We start from the raw sequence: 20,572 nt of genomic DNA on the forward strand, positions 1-20,572 counted from the left end.
GGACTGACCATATTTAACATTAAGGACCAGATTCATGGAATTTATTGCACGCTAAAAATGTGCACACTTTTCAGCAGGCAAAACTCCTTTTCACGATTCATGAATCAGACTTTGTGTGCTTATTTGGGACTCTGCGTGTGTCCATCAAATCTTTGCGTGCAGTCGAGCACTTTGCGTGACACTCTACGCAAAGTGTGGGATGGGCCTACGCAAATAAATAAATATGGGGCGGAACATGCATATTCCCCATTCTCCCAGCAAAATGAGGAAGAACGTTGGCATGTTGAGGGACAGGCCACGCAAAGAAATCGGACGCATAGTCAAACGCAAACCCAACCGAATTCATGGATTCCAACACATACGTTCTGAACTCACCGCCACATGATAGGAGACACAAAGCACTATGTGCATAGGATCCAATGCGCAAATGTAATGTTAACATAGCAATTTAAGGGTGACGGTATGTAGTTGAGGTACCGCTTGGAGAGAGGGGTGGTTGCATGCAGATTAGTGGGGTCCCGCATTCAGGTTTACCGGCCGCTGCCTTGAGTTACGTGAAATGGTTTGCAGATTATCAGAGTGCAGTTTTGGATTATGGGGGTTTGTACGCAGTGTCACCAGGATGCTGCCTTGGTTGCGGGGGGATGGCCCGCAATATTGCTGGGATTCTTGATTGTGTGGATAAAGTAGACACATCAGTTAGTATATGACGCTGGTTTTGGTTTGCGTGGAGGTGTGTAGTGGGCTTCCGGCTGGTACTCTATTTTCTTTGCACCTAGGGTTACTTGCGGTTAGAAATCCATGAATACGCGGAACGCACAAACATGCTTTTGCATTCAGGAGGTGCAAAGTAGTTTTACGCACAGAGTGCTTTGCAGGGACTTCACGCTTTTTCTGTGAATCGGGCCCTAAGAACCTTGTAACTATTTTGTGGCTTTGCCAAATATAATAACATGATAGCGGATTAATTGGCCAACCTTTAGCAGTTGACTGGATGGGACATACATAGAAACCTATGTAAACTATGCAGTTTGTTTATATTAGACCATTTTAGAGAAGGGCTACTAATAAGGCGATATGCCCCAAGGTGACAGGGCCACCCTGTAGATAATGGCCCGCCACTCAAGTTAAGGGCCCGAGCATAGCAAGGGTGCATTAACGAGGGTGGTGGGACGTTCGTTCATGGGGGGCCCACCACCAATGGAAATACTGCCATTAGCACCCGTGTAGTTGTCTACACGGGTGCTAATGGGGTATATTTAAAATAAAAAAGAAACTTATCTTAGAAGCGCGGCCGACACTGTGCAGTCCTGTTGGACAGGAAGCCTGTTTTCTATGTTGATGATGTCATCAACATTGAAAACGGACTTCCTGTCCATCAGGACTGCACGACGTCGGGCCGCGCTTCTAAGGTAAGTTTATTTTTTACCCATGTAGGAAACTACACAGGTGCCAAGAGATGAAGTGGGATGGGAAGTGGGGGAGGGGGCGCCAGCTGCCCAGACAGCTCGGACCGTGGCCCTGTACCATACAGTACACCCGCGTTCTGAGCTAGGAGAAGCTGGGACTACAGGAGCTGGGAGCTGCAGAGCTTGATCCAGGTTTTTGCAGGAATGCACCGTCCTTTGAATTTTAAACCTCTTTTTAACTTTTCTAGTGAGCCCCAAAGAGACTATAAAGCTTTGTCTATTTTTGGGATTGAATGAATAAACACACTAAATGTAAGATGCAGACAAACTAGAAATGCTTACAGTATGAAAAACATACTAATTGCCTTGCAGATGCCATTAACATGGACTGACATTGAATGGCAACTAATTAGTTGCTTTTAATTATTGATTAGGTAGCCTGCTATGCTTTTAAAATAACATTTAGTTATGACTATGTCCTAGAATAGTAAATGACTGTGCACACTGTATTACTTCCAAATTCATTTCTAAACTGATCAATTTATGAAAAATGTGTGTGAACCTCTACGTATAAAAGACACACGCCCATTATTAAAAAACCAAGGTTGACACAAAGGGACCGATTCATGGAATTATTTGTGTGTAAAATCAGGAACTTGCGTGTCAAACTGCATGGCAAACAATGCTCGTCGATTCATGTAACCGTCTGCGCAAAACTTTCCGGGACTTGCTTGGAGTTCACGCAAGCTCGGCACAAAGCTACGAGCGGCCGAGTGCCTTGCGTGAAACTCCACACAGGGGGTGGCCGTGGCCTGCCTAGGGGCCGGAATAGGGTACGGAACATGCAAAATGGGGAAGAACAAGCCAGAAAGTGGGCGTTACGAGGGACAGATCGCAGGCAGTCCATAGCATGCCCACAAATACTCACTGCAAAGTGTATTCATGGATATGGCCATGCAACCTCTTGCCTGCGAAATGGCCATGCAGGGCCCTCGAAATCTCTGCCACCCGAAGCAGGCGTACGGACTTACGCAGAGGAATCGCAACTCTGGAGGTGGGTTTGCATGTCGGATTTATGGGTGCGTGCATGCAGACATGGTTCCAATTGTACTTAGGGGTGCGTTTATGCAGCATAGCAGGGAGCAGGGACTGTTTACGGGGTTAGCACGCAGTTTGACCTGGGCAAAAAAGAGCTCTCTCCGTCCCTCCTTCCTCGCCGGGTGTTGAGGAAGCTTCATAACTTCAATTCCGAAATGTTCCTGTAAACGTCCATGGGTTACTTCGCGGGGGAAGGGAGCTGATGAGTAGTAGGAAAGATAAAAGGTTGAGCGTCGATTCCTCAAATGTGATGCACTTCACATTGGAAAGAATGAAGCTTGTGTTGGGTGGGTTCAGGGCCGGTGCCTTAGACAAAGTGTTGGCAACCATCCTATGCATACACCTTAAAATTGCACTACTAAGCACCAGGTCAATGTCTAAACATGCTCAAGAAATCCATGATTACATTATAGATGAGAAACTGGACATTTTATGCCTAACAGAAACATGGCTGCAAGAGCCAGTTGGACCTACTATTGATATTGCAGTACCTACAAACTACAACATATATTTAAAAAATAGAGAAACTGGAAAGGGAGGAGGAGTGGCGATTATCGAAAAAAACTCACTTAAACTCTTTGCCACCCCTATTCAGTGCTCAGGATGTGAGGTCATTCACCTCAAACTGACTCCTACTCAAAACAACTGCATTAACATTATCATTATATATAGACCCCCATCTCTAACATCGGAGTTCAATGACAAGATTGTGTCCATATTAAACAACCTCAAATCAACCAACACAGAGACCATATTTTTGGGCGACATAAACAGATGGAGGGGAAACCAACACGACCAACAAGCCATAAGCCTAGAAGAGGACCTTGAGAACAGCGACTTCACCATTATTAACAAAGGCCCTACGGCAACCACAGGGAACCAGCTGGACTGGATTGTGACAAATAGCCATAAAGTAACCATGCTTGGAACTTATCCATGCATCTGGTCGGACCATTTTAAAATTGAAATCTCACTATTACTGAACTTTAAAAAGGAAAGACCAGCTAATGTACTGAAATCAGTCCTTGGCAGGAATCTGAAAAAAATCACGAGCAGTATGCTTTCAGAGGAAATGCAGAAAATCATGGCTACCACCAATGATGAAGACCCTAGTGAACATATAATATCAACATACAATCAAGGCATGACACAACTGTTAGATCTCCATGCCCCCCTAAAAGAAAAGAAAGTCAGACCAAATCCCAATTACCAAAAATGGTTCACTGCTGAAGCAATTGAGCTCAAAAAAGACAAAAGGAACCTTGAGAGGAAATGGCTAAAAGAACCCACTGAAATAAATAAAACAAATTGGAAGATTGCAGACCGCATATACAAATCTAAACTCATAGATATGAAGAAAAACTACTACAATGACATCATTAGCACTGCAGCCAACTCCACCGGAAAGCTTTTCCAGATCCTCAAATCCATAGACAAACCCATAACACTTACTCCACCCTTCCAACCCACTGAAACAGATTGCGAGAAAGTCCAAATTGCATTCCAAAATAAAAGTTTCAAAGCTAGAGAAACCATCATTAACTGCCTGATCACAAACACCTCATTTAAAACCCACTGCACAGAAAATAACAACGAGATAGAAACCTCAGAATTCCAATTCAGACCCATCACACTCGATATAATGAAGAAAACACTCACCACCATGAGGTGTACCTCATGCTCGGAAAATGTTTTACCACCTAAACTCATTATAGAAAACCCTGATATCTTTGCCCCTTTCTTCACAAGAATTGTAAACACTTCTTTTAGGGACCAAACAGTACCCAACATTATCAAAACGGTCACGGTCACTCCTCTACCAAAAAACCTGACCTCAACCAACAGGACCCGGCCAATCTCAGACCCATTACTAACTGCAATTTTCTGCTGAAAATTCTGGATAAAATAGCCACAGAACAGCTCCAAAGCTATGTGGATGAAAACAACTTATTGCATCCACAGCAGTCCGGATTTAGATCCAGCCACAGTACCGAGTCTGCGCTGTTAGACCTCCAAACAGACATGCTGTCTATTTTGGACAAAGGCAAATCAGGCCTGTTAATATTATTGGATCTCTCGTCAGCATTTGATTTGCTTGATCATGCAAAACTCCGAGAGGCCCTTGAATACTCAGGCAACTGCTCACCAGGAGCAATTGAATGGATAGCCTCATTCTTGCAAAACAGGCAATCCAGGATTGTCTGGGGAGACAAAATATCTAACACCAAACCGGTCAATTGTGGTGTCCCTCAAGGGGCCAGCTTTTCTCCTTTGCTTTTCAATCAATCTACATGCGCTGCCTTTGCACCATGCTAACCCAGATGGGTATATTTTTTACCAATTTTGCCGACAAATACCCAACTAGTGTTTGAACTCAGTGGGGATTACAAAATGGACAGTGACAAACTCTCATCCCTTTACAACACCATAGAGTGTTGGATGAAAGAAAACTGGATGTGCTTGAAAGGCTCCAAGACCGAGCTTATGATATTCGGCTCCACACAGGCCAGAAAGAATTTGAGCCCATCCTACTCTTCATTCTTTATCAAAAATACCCAAATTCCAAAATCAGAAAAAGTGAAGACCTTAGGAGGTGTATCTTCAAGCATCATTAGGCGCTGAAGCAAACACAGCCTACCTAAAGAAAAACTGTCAGTACCACCAAATACTTTTGAGAAAAATCAGACCATTGCTAGATCAAAAAAACAGCATGATCATCGCTAGAGCCACTATACTGTCCAGATTGGATTATGGAAATTCCCTACTACTAGGAGCTAACAGCAAATGTGTGAAAAGATGCCAAGTAATCCAAAATAATGCCATCAGAACGATCACAGGAAAAACCCGGAGAGAACATATCACCGGAGAAAGGAAGGCTGTCCATTGGTTGGCTATGAAGGAGAGAATTTCCTTCAAGTCTCTCACCATGGTTCATCGCTGCCTATATGGCAAAGCCCCGGTCTACCTCAAGAAACAATTCAAGTGGTACGAGCCACCTAGGCGGCTTAGATCCTCCAACACAGGTAAATTGCAAATCACTAAAACGAAAAAGCAGCACGGCCTTGGCAAGGCCTTCCCGACCTTAAGTATTGAAAAATGGAACGAACTTCCCACCTCATTGAAGCTTGAACCCAATTACATTCTCTTCAGGAAAAAATGTAAAACATTACTCTTCAATTGAATCCTGGAAGTAGCTCTTACCAAGTATGATGCAACATTGGTCACTCCACACCTTGTCCCGTCTTAATTTGCTGTTGTCCTGTCTCTTCGTAAGTGCTCTGATGCCTGCGGGCTTTAGCGCTATACAAATAAATAAATAAATAAATAAATAAACAAACAAATAAATAAATAAATAAATGCAAGCGGACAGATCAGATGTTTTAAGGGGGAAAATGGTACCACTGATACCTCTGCTGGTTATGCTTTAAATTGTCTACTCTACCACAAGCCATGTATACATTAAATCATTTCACTTCTATGCTTCAGAAATTCCATAACTAAACTTCATAACGATTTTTCCATTTTCTTCTTTTCTAATCGCCTTTGATCTCTAGGACATCAACCTCAGACTCGCTGGATGAGGACTGCTGGACTGCACAGACGAGGACCAGGCCCTGCTACCAGGGAACATGTCCCCCGTTGTGCCAGCAGGATGGGCGGGAGAGCCGCATCGGAGACATATGGCTGGTGGGCGAGTGTCAGCAGTGGTGAGTGTCTTTGCTCGCAAGAGTACAATGTCCTTCGCACACCATGCCATTGCTTTCGCTTTCTGCTGTCCAAGCATTACTTTCTCTTTCTTAGGCACTCTTTGTGCTTGTATTTCTTTGCCTCTATCAGTCTTTCTCTTTGTAGTCTCAAGACCAGAAGGACAGATGGGGTTTGTTTTAGACACTCATCTGCTCTGATTAGCATTGGACCGGCCTCTATTAACATCAGAAGATATCTCAAAAGGCTATTGTTTGGGAAAGGGATGTAAAGGTGGCGCACGGTCAGATATGTTTGCCTGAAATGCGGTTGATTCTGCCCCATCTTCTTTTGTTTTCATAGGCATTAGCATGTAGCAAAATGTAGGGCAGATAATCGCTGGCTGTGATCTGTCAATGGCTTCATCGTCTGGATCTCCCTGTCTGAGATTAACAGTACCTAGCTGCAGGTCATCCATGGCACCTTAGTTGGTGAATATTCTCCCTCCACACTGGGATTTCTGGGCTATATCATTAGTACTCGGCGAGGGACACTGAGCTTGAAACAAGCAAGGTAATTGGCCCTCGCCGGGTCATTAGCAGCCCGACAAAGCCTTTGTCGGGTCGGTCGCAGCCGCGCCCTTCCTGCCATGGAAAGGGAGAAGGGACTACTTTTAGTCCCTTCTCCCCGTTCCTTGGCAGCCATATTTTTGGTTTACTTTTTTCTTTGTTTTTCAATGGCTGCCATGGAAAGGGAAAAGGATCTATGTGTAGTCCCTTCTCCCCGTTCCGTGGCGGCCATTTATTTTGTATTTTTTCAGTTTCTAGACGCTGCTGGCATCTCACAACTTAAAAAAGACACTATTAGTACCCGGGTTTTACGGGCCCGCGGTACTAATAGCAATAAGCCCCAAGCTGGTGGGACATTACCACTTCAGGTAATGCCCTGCGGCCTGCGTTAAGGCCTTCGCTTCGCTTGGGCCGGTAACTGTGGACCCTAGGGCATTACCTGAAGCAGTAATGCCCACTCAGCTCGGGGCGTATTGCTTAAGTAATCTGTTGACAAATGGTTGTGATTGGACTGCTACAGAAAAAAAATGGTTTCGACAGTGGAAACCACACTTGGAGCTTCACATGGACCTGCTATCTACAGGGTTATGTCCCTGTCCTCTAAATGTAACATATGCCCTGAGGGGCAGAAAGTCACCGGGCAGGGTTTGCTGCTGGCATGCAAAGTTTTACATGGGGTGGGACCACGCCTGATTTGCATATGGGTAAAGTTACCCTGAATAGAACGGGTATGCCCAGATGTGGTTTCCGAGCCTGCCATAACTATACACCTAAGATACACCTCAATGACGATGCCCAATTAGTCTGAAATAAAAGATACAACATAGCAGTTAGGTCTGGACTGCTCCATTTGATGTGGGATTAAGCCTGATTTGCATGTTTTTTTTTTCCCTCTGTAATGAGATGGCGCCTGAAAAACGATGTTCCGGGAGGTTGCCTAGAGTAACAGCAGAGGTTATGATTTATTTAAAATTTTCCAGCCATAACTTTTCTGTTCTGCTAATGTCACCCCAAGTGGAACAGGTATGCCGAGGGGTGGGTTGTGTGCTTGTCAAATCTAGAGACCCAAGTAACACCTCACTGATGATGCCAGATGAGTTCTCAACGTGTCTGGGTTTGACCTGGCAGTTTTGAGCTGAACTACCGTGTTTGGGCTGGGTCCAAGCCTGAAGTGCATATTGCCCGTCCTTATCATTAATGGCATTGCAGGCTTTAAAAAATGATCTGGAGGGTTTCCTAGAGTAATGTCAGAGGTTATGATTCATTTTAAACCTTCTGGCCATCTTTTATATCTTAGCTATACTTTTATATTACACAATAGCACTGTGTCATGGACCCCTCCATCTTCAACCTATTTTTAAAGATGTATTGTGTATCTTATAGAGTCTTACAACCAATGCTGCTAAAATGGGTGACATCAGAGTCGACTTCTGATGTTTGTGAAATTGAATGAGTCTAATCCGTTTGCTGGATTTGTTGTAGACTACTGTTCAAACGATGAGCTCATCATTAATGCAGCTATCACAAAAGATATGGTGATGGTTTATACTTGATCGCTGAGGCATAACATCGATGTGAGGAGTATAGGTACTTGGTCACTTGCCTCGACTACTTGGGCATGTACATTAAATCCATGGGGCATGAACCAACCCCTTAAGGAAATATCTGTTGTACCTGTGGTTAGTGTCTTTTTCTGGAGTAATCTTTGGGGTTTATATGCATATATCTATATATATATATATATATGACACAGCCACAGTAGTGGCTGTGTAGTTATGGTTAAGTTGCTGTTTCCATAGGAAGAGCACTTTTTGGGCGCCTTATAACTTCGCTCCCACTGGACAAATCCACACCAAACTTTACAAAAAAAGTATATGGCCCACTCTGAATTTTTTGCAAAGTTTGGTGAGGTTTGGTCCAGGGGGTGCAAAGATATAGGAGGGGTCCCAAAACTTATTTTTTTCGCATAGACTGAATGGGAAAAAAACTTTTCTCACGCCTACAGCCCAAACTGCTGGACGGATTTTCACCAAATTTGGACCAGGAACAGCGGCTTGGTCCCGAAAGCGTGCTTTTGCAAATTTGGTGAAAATCCATCCAGTAGTTTCTTTTAAAATGACCAAAAAGTAGGTCACAAAAAATTAGTGATATCTATGTTGGGTCCGCGGACACACTTCCCTGTTCGCTCTGCGGACAGTGTCCTGATTGGCTAATTGGTTACGTAATGTCCGCGGACATGCGACGTGTTCGCGGATTGGATGGTGAAGAGCGTGAAGTGCGTCAGATTTTTGGAAACGTCCGCCATCTTGGATTCGCGGACTTCGCCGCTGTCTGCACACATCGCGGTAAAAACATGTTATAAAACACAACATTGCAGTTGTCAAACTTATGAAATAATCTCTGGGGAGGTGAGGGGTGATGAGGATGGGATGGGATATGGCTGCAAGAAGCAAAATAAATGGGTGTTTTTTGCTGCAAAAGTCCGCGAACAGTTCGGATGTTCGTGAACAGTCCTGTGAAAGTTCGCGGACAACTCAGCATTACAGGGTGTGTGAAATGCAGTTCTTGGATGGCTTATAACTTTGGCGCCACTTAATGGAACTGCATGAAATCTTGCATGTATATTCCTGACATGATACTGAGTGAGTATGCAAAGATTGGTGGGATTGTGTCATGAGGGGGCAAAATTAGAGGGGGTCCCTAAATAATGTATAGGCTTATAAATGAGGTGCCATTTGACGAATCCTCACTTAATTTGGGAAATTGATCATATATTTAGATATGATTGTTTTTGCGAAGTTTGGTGGGATTTTGTGAAGAGGGGGCAAAATTAGAGGGGGGGTCCCAAAATAATGTAAAGGTTTATAAATGAGGTGCCATTTGACGAATCTACACTACATTTGGCAAACTGATAATAGATCGAGATATACATGTTTTTGCAAAGTTTGGTGGGATTCTGTCAAGAGGGAGCAAAATTAGTGGGGGGGTCCCCAAATATTGTAAAGGCTTATAAATGTGGTGTCATTTGACAAATCTACACAAAGGTTTGCAAAACGATTATAGATCTAGATATAGATGTTTTTGTAAAGTCTGAATGGATTTTGTCAAGTCGGGGCTAGGTTATATGATGATTGTATGTGCATACATTTGACACTTTTGAAAAAATAAAACATGGGTGGATTTCCAGCGAACTTGCGTAAGTAGCATTGGCAAGGACCTACAAGCATGGTTTTGCAAATGTGCCAGTGTTTTATTATTTGCCAAGTGTCATATTGTAGCTACAAATAATAGCGGTATACCTTTAGTGACTGAGGGGTAGCCTGTGGCCATGGGCAGTGGCCAGATTGTCCGGGTCATGGAATAAGGTCATGATCCAGACAATCTGGCTACTGGCCATGACCACAAGGGACAGAACATAGGATTCAAGTGGCCATGTCCACCTGGGACTGACTTTGTGGTAAAGTTATTGAAAATTAGGATAGATCTGAAAGGGAAGAAAAATGTGCTTGTGGTAATATGGTCATAGGGTTCTCTTTTTGCCTTCTGCAGGCTGCAATGGAAAGCGAAGAGGGGCCTGTATGGAACCCTCGCCTTCCCTTTCTATGGTGGACATCTTGGAAAAAAATCCTCTTTTTTAGCACCCCGGGTTCCCACTTTGGGAACCTGGGGTGCTAATGGCCTTCATCCCCCATTTCAGGGGCTGGAATAGGGGGATAATGGTCCAGAGACCTCGTTATCCACCCTTGCTTAGCTTGGGCTGATAACTTGGGTTGCTGGGCCGGTATCCACCAATCCAGTCCCTGGAACGGAGGATGAACGTCACAATATTCCCATTAGCATAACACAAAATGCAAATGGAAATATTGGAAAATCTTATTGAGTCTATAGAAAATGCAGTTCTGAACTGTCCGCAAAGCAGAGTTCTTATTGTGAAGTGCAGACGGGTTCTCGCACACGTCATCATGCTGCGCGCCAGCATATGGTCATTTGGCACTGTCCAGAAGGTACTCAATAAAGTCAGATGTTCATAGACGTTTACGGATGCAAAACTAGTTGAAATAGTTTCAAAACGTGTATAGAAGTGTTAAACATGATTCTAGAAGGTGGGAAATGGCAGAGTTCTAAGGTGACACTTTGTAAATTGGACACAAATATTGCTATATTGGGTAAGTATGATATTAGTAAGATGTAGGAAAATAGCATGCACTGGTAAAAACCTATGAAATTAAATGAAAAAACTTTGTTAAAGGGATGTTATGGTTAAGTTGCACTAATAAAAACCTATGAAATTCAATGAAAAAACTTTGTTAAGGGGACGTTATGGTTAAGTTGCACTAATAAAAACCTATGAAATTCAATGAAAAAGCTTTGTTAAAGGGATGTTATGGTTAAGTTGCGCTACTAAAAACCTATGAAATTCAGTGAAAAAACTTTGTTAAAGGGATGTTATGGTTCCAAGTAAAACCGAAAAACCCCTGAAATACGCCAGTTATGGTAAGCTAAGCAACCATAACTCGCACCACCACGGTGCACTGCTAAGACTAACACCCAGGACATCAAAGATGACACCACAAATGTCACCGTGGTGGTGCGAGTTATGGTTGCTTAGCTTACCATAACTGGCGTATTTCAGGGGTTTTTCGGTTTTACTTGGAACCATAACATCCCTTTAACAAAGTTTTTTCACTGAATATATATATATATATATATATATATACATACAAAGTGTAGGCTGTTCAGCAGGCATTTTTTAAGTCTCTCTTGGTGTCCTCCTCATTTAGCTTCAATGTATTTTGTTCTGGAGGAGCAGAAAGTTAAATCTTTCATGTGGTTACCATCTCCTCTGCAGACTGGGACCTCTGAAATAATTAACCACACTCACACTGCATCGGGTTACCCCATCACTTTGATGGCATCTTTGCAGCCTCAACTGGAAGTGCCGGTGTCCAGCCTATCAGTGGCACCACCCACCAGTGCCCAGTCATTATTTTCCAATGCTCCAGAAATGTGGAACATGCCCGGAGCCAGGACGCTTCAACAGTCATGCAAGTTTTTCTTTTTAAAATGTGGGCTTTCCTAATTAAGTTTGACAAAAATTAGTCAAAAAGCTATGGGGCTTTTGTGCAGTGGGTGTCATCAGATCATTCCCAATACAGACATCCATGATCTTTCTGCATGTGGTGGTTACAGACCCGGCATGACAGCAAGGAGTGCGCGCTTCCCGTGGTATGATTTCCAATACTACGCAGTCCTAGGAACACCAGCCCCTGATGTCCCAGGCCAAAAAAAGTAAACCAACCTGTCTCTAGTGGCTGTAGGAGCTTATGTTAACTGAAGTGGACCCATTCAGTACACTCACTGATTTGGAACCTTGGCCTGAGCCCTTCTACTGGCATGGGAAGGGCTCACACCATAGGACTGCTTCATGGTCCTCAAAGTTGATGACCCAATGCCTTCCCTACTTTGCCACTGTTTATGGACTCAGAGTGCATTGACACTGTAGTCCAGAAGGTTTTCACCTCTGGGTTAAGGGCCTTGCGGTCTGTCAGTGTTGCCTGCGGCAGATCATCCATTGACCACCACTGAACACAAAGCATGCAACTAAGAAAGAGATGGGGTCCAGTGGTTTCAGAGCCTCTAGGCACATTTTTCAAGCTGGCATGGGCAAATTGAAGACAGTGGCTAGTGTAATGATGACATCAGCAGGATTCTTGAGCCAGTCAAGATTTTCATCTGGCGGACGGGAGAAAATATGAACATGCCCTTTTAGGATGAAAAGCTTATTTGGGCCAAGGTGGATTACACACTAGAGAAATTCATTGTGTTTAGGCAGATGGCACGATCCTTAGGCCTGTCAGTCACTCCGAACCCATTCTTCATGGCTCAGCAGTATTGGGGCACGTGTACATCCAGGGTGGTGGCCGGCTGTGACCAACTAGACCAACTCCACATGCATTGTGGCATGTATCAAGATTGTCCATGATTCTGTGCACAAAATGCCTCTGGAAGGGATGTGTGGCACATTCCACACTGAGTCCTTATGAAGCCTGGAGGGGAGTATCCGCAGCCCGTCCCTAACCACGGAAGCCGAATGGAGTACGGCCTTCCCACCTTGGATGGCATGGGTTCCTGAACCTTAATTAACAGGTCACCAAAAAGGCAGCCAATGGTGGAAGAGGATTAGGGAGAGGTTGTGGATATGTAAAGGGACATGGGACCATCAGAACAAGGGTTAGGGATACTTGTTTGGATGGGAAGGGGGAAGCGAGGGAAAACACTGTTGTGCACATCACTGTTATAACACCTGTTTACACAAAGACATGTACTATAAGTCGTGATCCTTTCCTAGAGTGAACACTCTTAATTGTGGTCCTATTTTGAGCATTGATAAAGCATGACGTTTGCATTCAACTAGTACTGACAAAATCATGACACTGAAATACTGAGATCTTCAGCTAAAACTAACAAAAGCACATAAACATGTGAAGAGTAGTGCTGAGATATTCAGCTGGCACTGACAAAATCATAACACGCAGACTTGCAAACATGAATGCTGAGAGAGACAGCACACAGAAATACTGAAGCAGTCTCTATGACATGTGAATGCACCGTAGAAAACAAATGTAGGCAACCTTGCCTGTTAGGCCAGACACTAAAGCACTCTGTTGCTTCACAGAGTTCTTTGCCACCTTATCAGTCATATACATTAGTTATTCATATGAGCACTGAGGTGTCTTGTTACTTAGCTTTTGCCCGGGAAGCCTCACAAGAGTTTCCCGGGCGTAGTAGATCAGGAGTGGTGCTACGTTTTTGCACGCCTCCACGCTCTTCGTGAGCGGTCTTCGCGAGTACAGGGTGAGCGACCCAGACACTGCCCAACTCGTCCTCCGAGCTGAGGGAAAGCAGCTCTGCCTGATCCCACGTTTGGCGAACGCCGATATGCTTCCTTGCCCGTGCCGCATGCAGCAATTATCAGCACCCGGCAGGGGTGGGGCTTAAAATGATTTCCTGGCGGCGCATACATTCCCGCCAGAAATCCTGGTCAATGTGGTCCTGCGACCCCAACACTCCGCCCCTCCAGGGCGTGTTAATCCATTCCTGACGGAGGACGCGATGTGCTCCAACCCCCACAATCTTGACTGCATTCTTGAAGGAGGTCCCAATTTAGGGAATCTGTAAGGTGGCCACTTTGCACACCTCAGAAGAGCTGAGGGCTTGTACGGAAGGGGAGTGGGGCAGCACTGCTTTAAATGAGATCTCTGTGTCCTGGTATGACTGAGGCCCTTCTTTTCCTGTGTTTGTTTGACATTGCAGGGGAATCTGTGACAGAGGAAGAATCGGCAGTAGATAGCTCACCCATTACAGGTAGTGGTTGTGTACCTTACGGCCATGTTGGCTCAGATGAATTTGTTTCCCTATCTTCCCTCCTCCCTTCCATGGCCTCAGAATGACCCCAGTCCACCCACAATGAGGTGTATCCAGGAAACTCTTGCATTTTTTTTTAACTTGGAGCAGGAAATGCCACTTATGCCACTGATGCTGTCACTTTCAGTGGACGCCATTAGGGCGCCCACTGGTTGCTGTGGGTATGGTTGGCACCACCTAGCCCCAGACGAGCATAATTGAAAATTGTACGAGATCTCAGTCTCTGGACCGGACAAATCAAAGAGGAGGAATGTGCAGCAAATGCATTGCATCCATCAGAACCACCTTACCCCATCAAGTAAGCAACTTGTTCATCTAACAGAGGGCAGTGTTAAGACCTGATATGTTTTAGGCAACAGATATAGTCAAAGACAGGGCCTTCTTTTTTATATAGTCCAGTTAAATTAAGTCAGGCCTATGCATTGAGCCTCGGAGATGCCCTGGTTCTTCCATATCAAAGCCTGGGACAGGTAATTAAGGATATGTCACATTAGATGAAGCCCTGATTTAGGTCAAAACACTGACATGAGTGCCTTTAAGCAGCACCATTGGGATTATTAATTTAATGTAACTGAAACTTGCTTGTGGGGAGAAGGCAGGATGCAACATCTGACTGGATGTGTGCATATCAGAAACACCCGTGTGTTAGTCATGTTCTAAGAGAGTTGGGTAAGGGCATGTCTGGGTGTGCTGCCAGAGGTCAGCCCCAGGTGTTGTAATACTACTCAGTTGATCATGATCGACTTGCACCCTGGGAGACCTATTGGGCAGAGGGGAGCGCATAATGCACTGCACTGTTCAGGGCGAGTGGACCAGGAATGGAGATTATTTGGTGAAATTAATAACTAGATTATTATTAATAATTCTGTTATTATAATCGGTCTCCTGTATTACAAAATACAGGATTAGGTTTCCTGTGAAACCACTAACTAGATTAATCAGTAAATTACAAAAAGTACTTCTAAACATGTGCAATGTCAATATAGATACCCGTTCAAGTGTCTGGGCTGCTGCAGACGCCTCTGTGTGTGTGGGCAGGAGAGTAAGGTGGGAAGAGGGAGGATGAAAAGTTCAGTGAGGTGGGGGGCTGGTCATGTCAATCCAGATATGGGGTTGTATTTCAGGTCATCAGGCCCTGGCGACATTTATTCTGTGTGGCAAACCTGGCGCCTACCCTGTTCTTGAGGCGTGCTATCCTGGACCAGAGGCTGTGTCCTTACTGTCACTTATGGGCAAAGGTTATTTCTAACGCCAGACTTAAAAGTAAAAAGGGGCTCTGGGTCGTGACTTGAAGAAATGTGCCCCCCTAAAATGCACCATTTATATGTGAAATAGCGCTCCGGCTTGATCATAGTGACTGGTGGTGTCCCAATAAATACACCATTGTGGAGACTCCTGGCCACTTTCATTTTTTCCGTAAAGTATACAAGCAATTCTGAATCAATTGGATTAAAATTGATTAAACATAAATCTAGATTAAGACAAGGTGTTTTATTTTAGTAAGGATCTATAGTGCAACCTGCCTTGGGGTGCTTTTCTCAGTGTCTATCTTTATCATGAGAGTCCACAAACTGTGGCATGAATTCAAGTTATGTATTGCTATCTCCCCTTACAAGGGCTCCTTAGAGGTCCTGCAGACTTTTTTTTTCATTGGTGTGACTTACCTAGTGTGTGTGCCCTGTTTTATAATCCTGACCAATTCTCATTGGGCCAGAAAGTCACCTGACAGGGTTTGAGGCTGACATGCTCAGGAGTACATGACATATAAGGACCTAGCTGTTTCGTAGATCCTTGTCTGCAGCTAAAGTGAACCTACTGGAGTACTTTGCTGTGGAGGAGCTTCTACTTGGAGAATGCGTAACCTGTGGACACCATTGCAGGTAAGTATGTACTCCGTGTTTACCTCGCTTTCTAAGATGCGGCCAGTGGACGTAGTGACTGCATTGGCACCAGAGTTCAGTGTAATTCCAAATGTCTGTTCAATTCTGATGTCTTTGTGGTGGTCTCTGGTCATATGTTCCCCCCCCATTAAGGGGTGCTTGTCCAGGGAAAGATGCAAGGTTTTGTGGTACACCGATCAACGTTACACTCATTGACATTGTTTCTTGCAGCATCTGCACCCCGGAGGGGATCTACTGCCAAGACATTGAATGCAAAGGTAAGAAAGAGGCCCTCCATTTAAGAGAAATGGCAGGGCCCCTCTGTTCTTGGTAACCAGTAGCCTTGCGCAATCAGAGCAAAAGACCCAATAGACCAATAGAGCGGCTAGATACTATATAATAAGGCGATCTGTGTAGGTATGCATACAGGATGTGCCATTCCTGTCAAGTTTGCTGCGCAAAGGTGTGTGGCTGTGACTGGGCCGTCCATACTACAGCATCGTTGAGCCCTGAACAGCATGTTATAGTGCGCTGCGTATTACAAACTGGCATACCTTTTGATAAGTGTGTATTCACAAGACCAGTCATTGTTTGTCTCTTGAAGTGCTACAGCGTAATAATATCCTCAGTGGTCAGGCATGAGCTGCATGTAGCAATGCAGGATCCCTCGCGCTCAACTGTGTTACTGAGTGTTTTTGTCAGCTCTTTAATGACACTAGTTGGCCAATTTGCTGATTATTACTCTGATCTAACTCTATGCAAAGTGACTTGTTTGCTTTCTTTTTTTTCAATACGCCTCAGTGGACGGGGCCTGGACACCTTGGTCCCCTTGGTCAGACTGCCCCGTCACATGTGGTGAAGGTGTGGTGGTCCGCACGAGAGCCTGTATTAACCCTCCTCCTCGAAACAATGGCTCAATCTGCGAGGGACCGGACTCGGAAACACAGAGCTGCCCAGCTCTGCCTCTCTGCCACGGTAAGATTGTCCTGCAGAAGCCAACTCTGCTTCAACACAACACTTTTTCAGCAGGAAACCGAAACACTTATGTGATCAGAGCAGGAAATTAAATCAAGAAAATCTATAGAGTTCAATAGGGATGTTCCCCAGCAAAGAAGTATTATTATTATTATTATTATTATTATTATTATTATTATTATTATAATATCAGAGATTAGAAAATAACTATGCTACTATAGAAAGGAATGTAAACAAATCTGGGTTAGAAAGAAGGAGTATTTTTGGGGTATATGGGGCTCTTGAAAACGTACCTGGCAAACAGAGAATTGCGACAAAGCGTGGTAGAGTGCAGCCAAATTCAGTGGAAGCAGAAATTTCAGAAGGGACTTGGTTCGATCATTTTTCAAGCCTCTCTCAGGAATCGTGTTACTCAGTCTGAAATGCCGAATTGGGTTGGTCACAGGTGTTTGTGGGTACCCCGCTTGTGTTGAGCTTAAGTGAAGTAGTCTTTGCTGCTGGATTCCAGGTCCCTTGGAATGGCCCGGGACCTGACCATATGCCAGCTGATTTGTATAAAAGCAATTCAGAATTGTGGGTTCCTTACGTACACAAATTATTGTATACAATTCTGTGGACCAGCTTGAAGCCTCCTATCTGGAATTTAGCAGAAGTGGTACCTATATATAAACAGGAAGACCGTGGAAAGCCCAGTAACAATAGGCCAATTTCGTTGTTGTGCATCTGTAGTAAAACTTTAAGGAACATTATTCAGACAAAATTGACAAATTGGGCTGTGGAACAGGAAGCCCAAGTTATTTAGAAGTGGACTTTGTAAGGGGGTGAAGCACTATTGACCTGGTGTTAAGATTAAGTTCAATTTGTGATAAGTATGTCAGGCTAAACAAAGGCAATCTGTTTGTCAGTTTGAAGGCTGCCTTTGGTGCACCCCAAAGGTAGCGTTGTGGGAGGTACTCCTCGCCAAAGGGGTACCGCTGGATATGCTGAAAGCAATCATTTAGCTCTCGGCTGACTCTACAGCAAGAGTAAGATGGAGCCTCGGTGGAGAGACCACTAATCACTTTGGGATAAAGAAGGGGGTAAAACAAGGACCCACCCTTGCCCCCTTACTTTTTAATTTATTTTTTGATGGTGTACTTGAGGGCTTTCCGACGGGAACATCTGACGCCCCTATGTAAGCAGCAGAGAAAACCGGGCTACATTTTTTTGCGGATGACATTGTACTCATTTCACGCACCCCAATGGGCCTACAGAAGCAGGTTGCCCGTTTTGTAAACTTCTGTGATTCAAGAGGGCTGGAGTTCAAAGTTTTCGAAGACGGAGCACATGAGGTGTGGCAAACAGAGGGGAAGTCGATTTAACCTGGCATTTAATATAAAGGGGATGCTTACTGAAGAAGTTAATAACTTTGATTATCTTGGTGTGAGAATTTCAATGATGGGAAGTGGGAAAAGCATGTCTCAGGAGCATAGCTCAGGGGCAACGTGCTCGCCTTTCTAAGCAAGACGATGCAGAGCAACACAGGTTTGATCCACGGGTCCGCGCTTAGAAACCTCTGGGTATTAAGCGCGTTATAAATAACCAATTAAAATAAATAAATAAAGATAAAATAGGACAGATGCGACCATGGGGAGAAAGAGCACTAGTATTCTGACATTGGCAAATAAAGTCTGATTCAGTGGCTCTAGACGTGGACATTTATAGAGCTCAAGTTCTGGCCGGGGCCCTTTATGGTGCAGAAGTTTGGGGTTTTAGTAAAGTTGATGCTTTTGCCACCACAGAAATGGGTTTCTGATAAGGTTATTCCCAAGCAGTTCCCCAAATATACTCGTGCTTATGAAACTGGGCTTGCTTTGTGTGCAAGAGTTGATTGCTCTTAAACTGTTGATGCTATGGCTCCGCACCTGGTCAAGAGTCGGTCACACGAAGTTCCGTGATGCACTGAAGGATTCTTTGTCGCATAATAATGTGTGCTCGCTTGGGTGGTTTGTCATATTAAAGACCTTGCTTATACGCTTGAATTACATTGTGTATAGGCGCTATATAAATAAACAATCAAATCAAATCAAATCAAAATGAAGGGATCTTTGGTCCAGTCCAGAGTCCATTGATGCAGCATTCAAGGCTGTCGTGGTGAACACCCACACCTAGTTTGTCTGGGGTGAAATGCATCAAAGTGTTTACATCTGGCTATGGGATATGAATACCTGATGTGCAAAGATTTGGAAGAGTATTTAATGTTGATGGAAAACCCCATAAAGCCTTCATTGTATGCTAGAATGTGTCCTGGAAATCTACCACTGGCGACAGTCAAGGCTGGGTGGAAGAGTGGACTTCCCCCTATGAGTCCTTTTTGCCCATTAGTGAGGGAGCCTTTGCAGCACTTTCTTTGTACCTGTCCACTTTATGATGTCATACAGAAAAGAAATGTGAAGTTATGTATTTAAAATAAAGGAATGACGACGATGATCGAGGCTGAATATTGCGCTAAACATGCACCATCTGTTGATGTAATATTTGCTGTCACTACCTTTGTTGTCATGTGCTTGGGAGAGGAAGGACTCTATTTTGAGAATAGTACAATAACTTATTATGGTGTGATTATTTAGGCTATGTTGGGGTTGTTTTTAGCTGAAATCTTGATTTGTTTTTATGTTATACAATGTTGTATGACTTTTGTGGAATAGTATTTCCGAAATAAATTTGAAAAACAACAACTATTATTATAATGGTATTTGTTGAGTGTGGTCCTAGCTTCATAAAGCAACAAAGCGATCGCAAGGGACCAATACAAGGGAGCGGAGGGTTAACAACAGAGACGGGGGAATCATTTGGCAAGAAGAGATCTACAAGGTACAATGCATAGCTTCAGTGTTCCCGGAGTATCCTGCAAACGTATTGCTCCTTCCTCATGGCTTCTCCCTTCAAGAAGGATCAGCACATTCAGTGCCCTGCAACACCCCTACCCATTAGCTTTCTCGTGCCTGCCTACCTGAACAAACACAATAACTAGTATCCAGCTGGACCCTCCACAAACGCCCTCAAACCTTTCAAACCAATTTCCTTACAAACAGAATATCTGATGTTGTGAATCAATCGGCCCTCCATCATCTCCCTCAAGGGTCTCCCACACACCTCACAAAGTATACTGTTCCCTGCTCTCACACACAGTGAAGGGGGGAGCAGTGGGACCGTGCCCAGCTTCTGAATCTGGCTGTGGCTGAGCCCCTTCCAGGCCCACGCTCATCACTTCTCGGCTTCTTGAAGGCCACCGTAGGGAGGTAGAGGTGGGAAGACGGATGTGACCCCAGTAATTGTAATTGGTTATTTATAACGCACTTGATACCCATGGGTTTCTAAGCCAAGACCCGGGGATCGGACCTGTGTTGCTCTACATCATCTTGCTTCCAAGGCGAACGTGTTGCCCCTGAGCTATCCTCCCAGGATCACCTCGGTGGAACCCACTGTCAGATAGGGGATCCTGAACCTGGCTACACAGGAGGTGGCTGTGGACAATCTGGTCCACAGCTAT

General features: G+C 44.3%; 1 protein-coding gene across 1 annotated transcript in view; it reads left to right on the forward strand.

The window, feature by feature from the left end:
- LOC138567897 (SCO-spondin-like) overlaps positions 1-20,572 on the forward strand; it is a 1,036,222-nt gene that overhangs the window by 836,870 nt on the left and 178,780 nt on the right. The window contains exons 90-92 of the mRNA XM_069646396.1: positions 6,062-6,214; positions 16,297-16,343; positions 16,867-17,040. Coding sequence (XP_069502497.1) covers positions 6,062-6,214; positions 16,297-16,343; positions 16,867-17,040 — 374 coding nt within the window. The remainder of the gene's footprint in view (positions 1-6,061; positions 6,215-16,296; positions 16,344-16,866; positions 17,041-20,572) is intronic.

The sequence above is a fragment of the Ambystoma mexicanum genome, chromosome 2p (genome assembly GCF_040938575.1).
Source record: "Ambystoma mexicanum isolate Mex_15411 chromosome 2p, UKY_AmexF1_1, whole genome shotgun sequence".
Lineage (NCBI taxonomy): Eukaryota > Metazoa > Chordata > Amphibia > Caudata > Ambystomatidae > Ambystoma > Ambystoma mexicanum.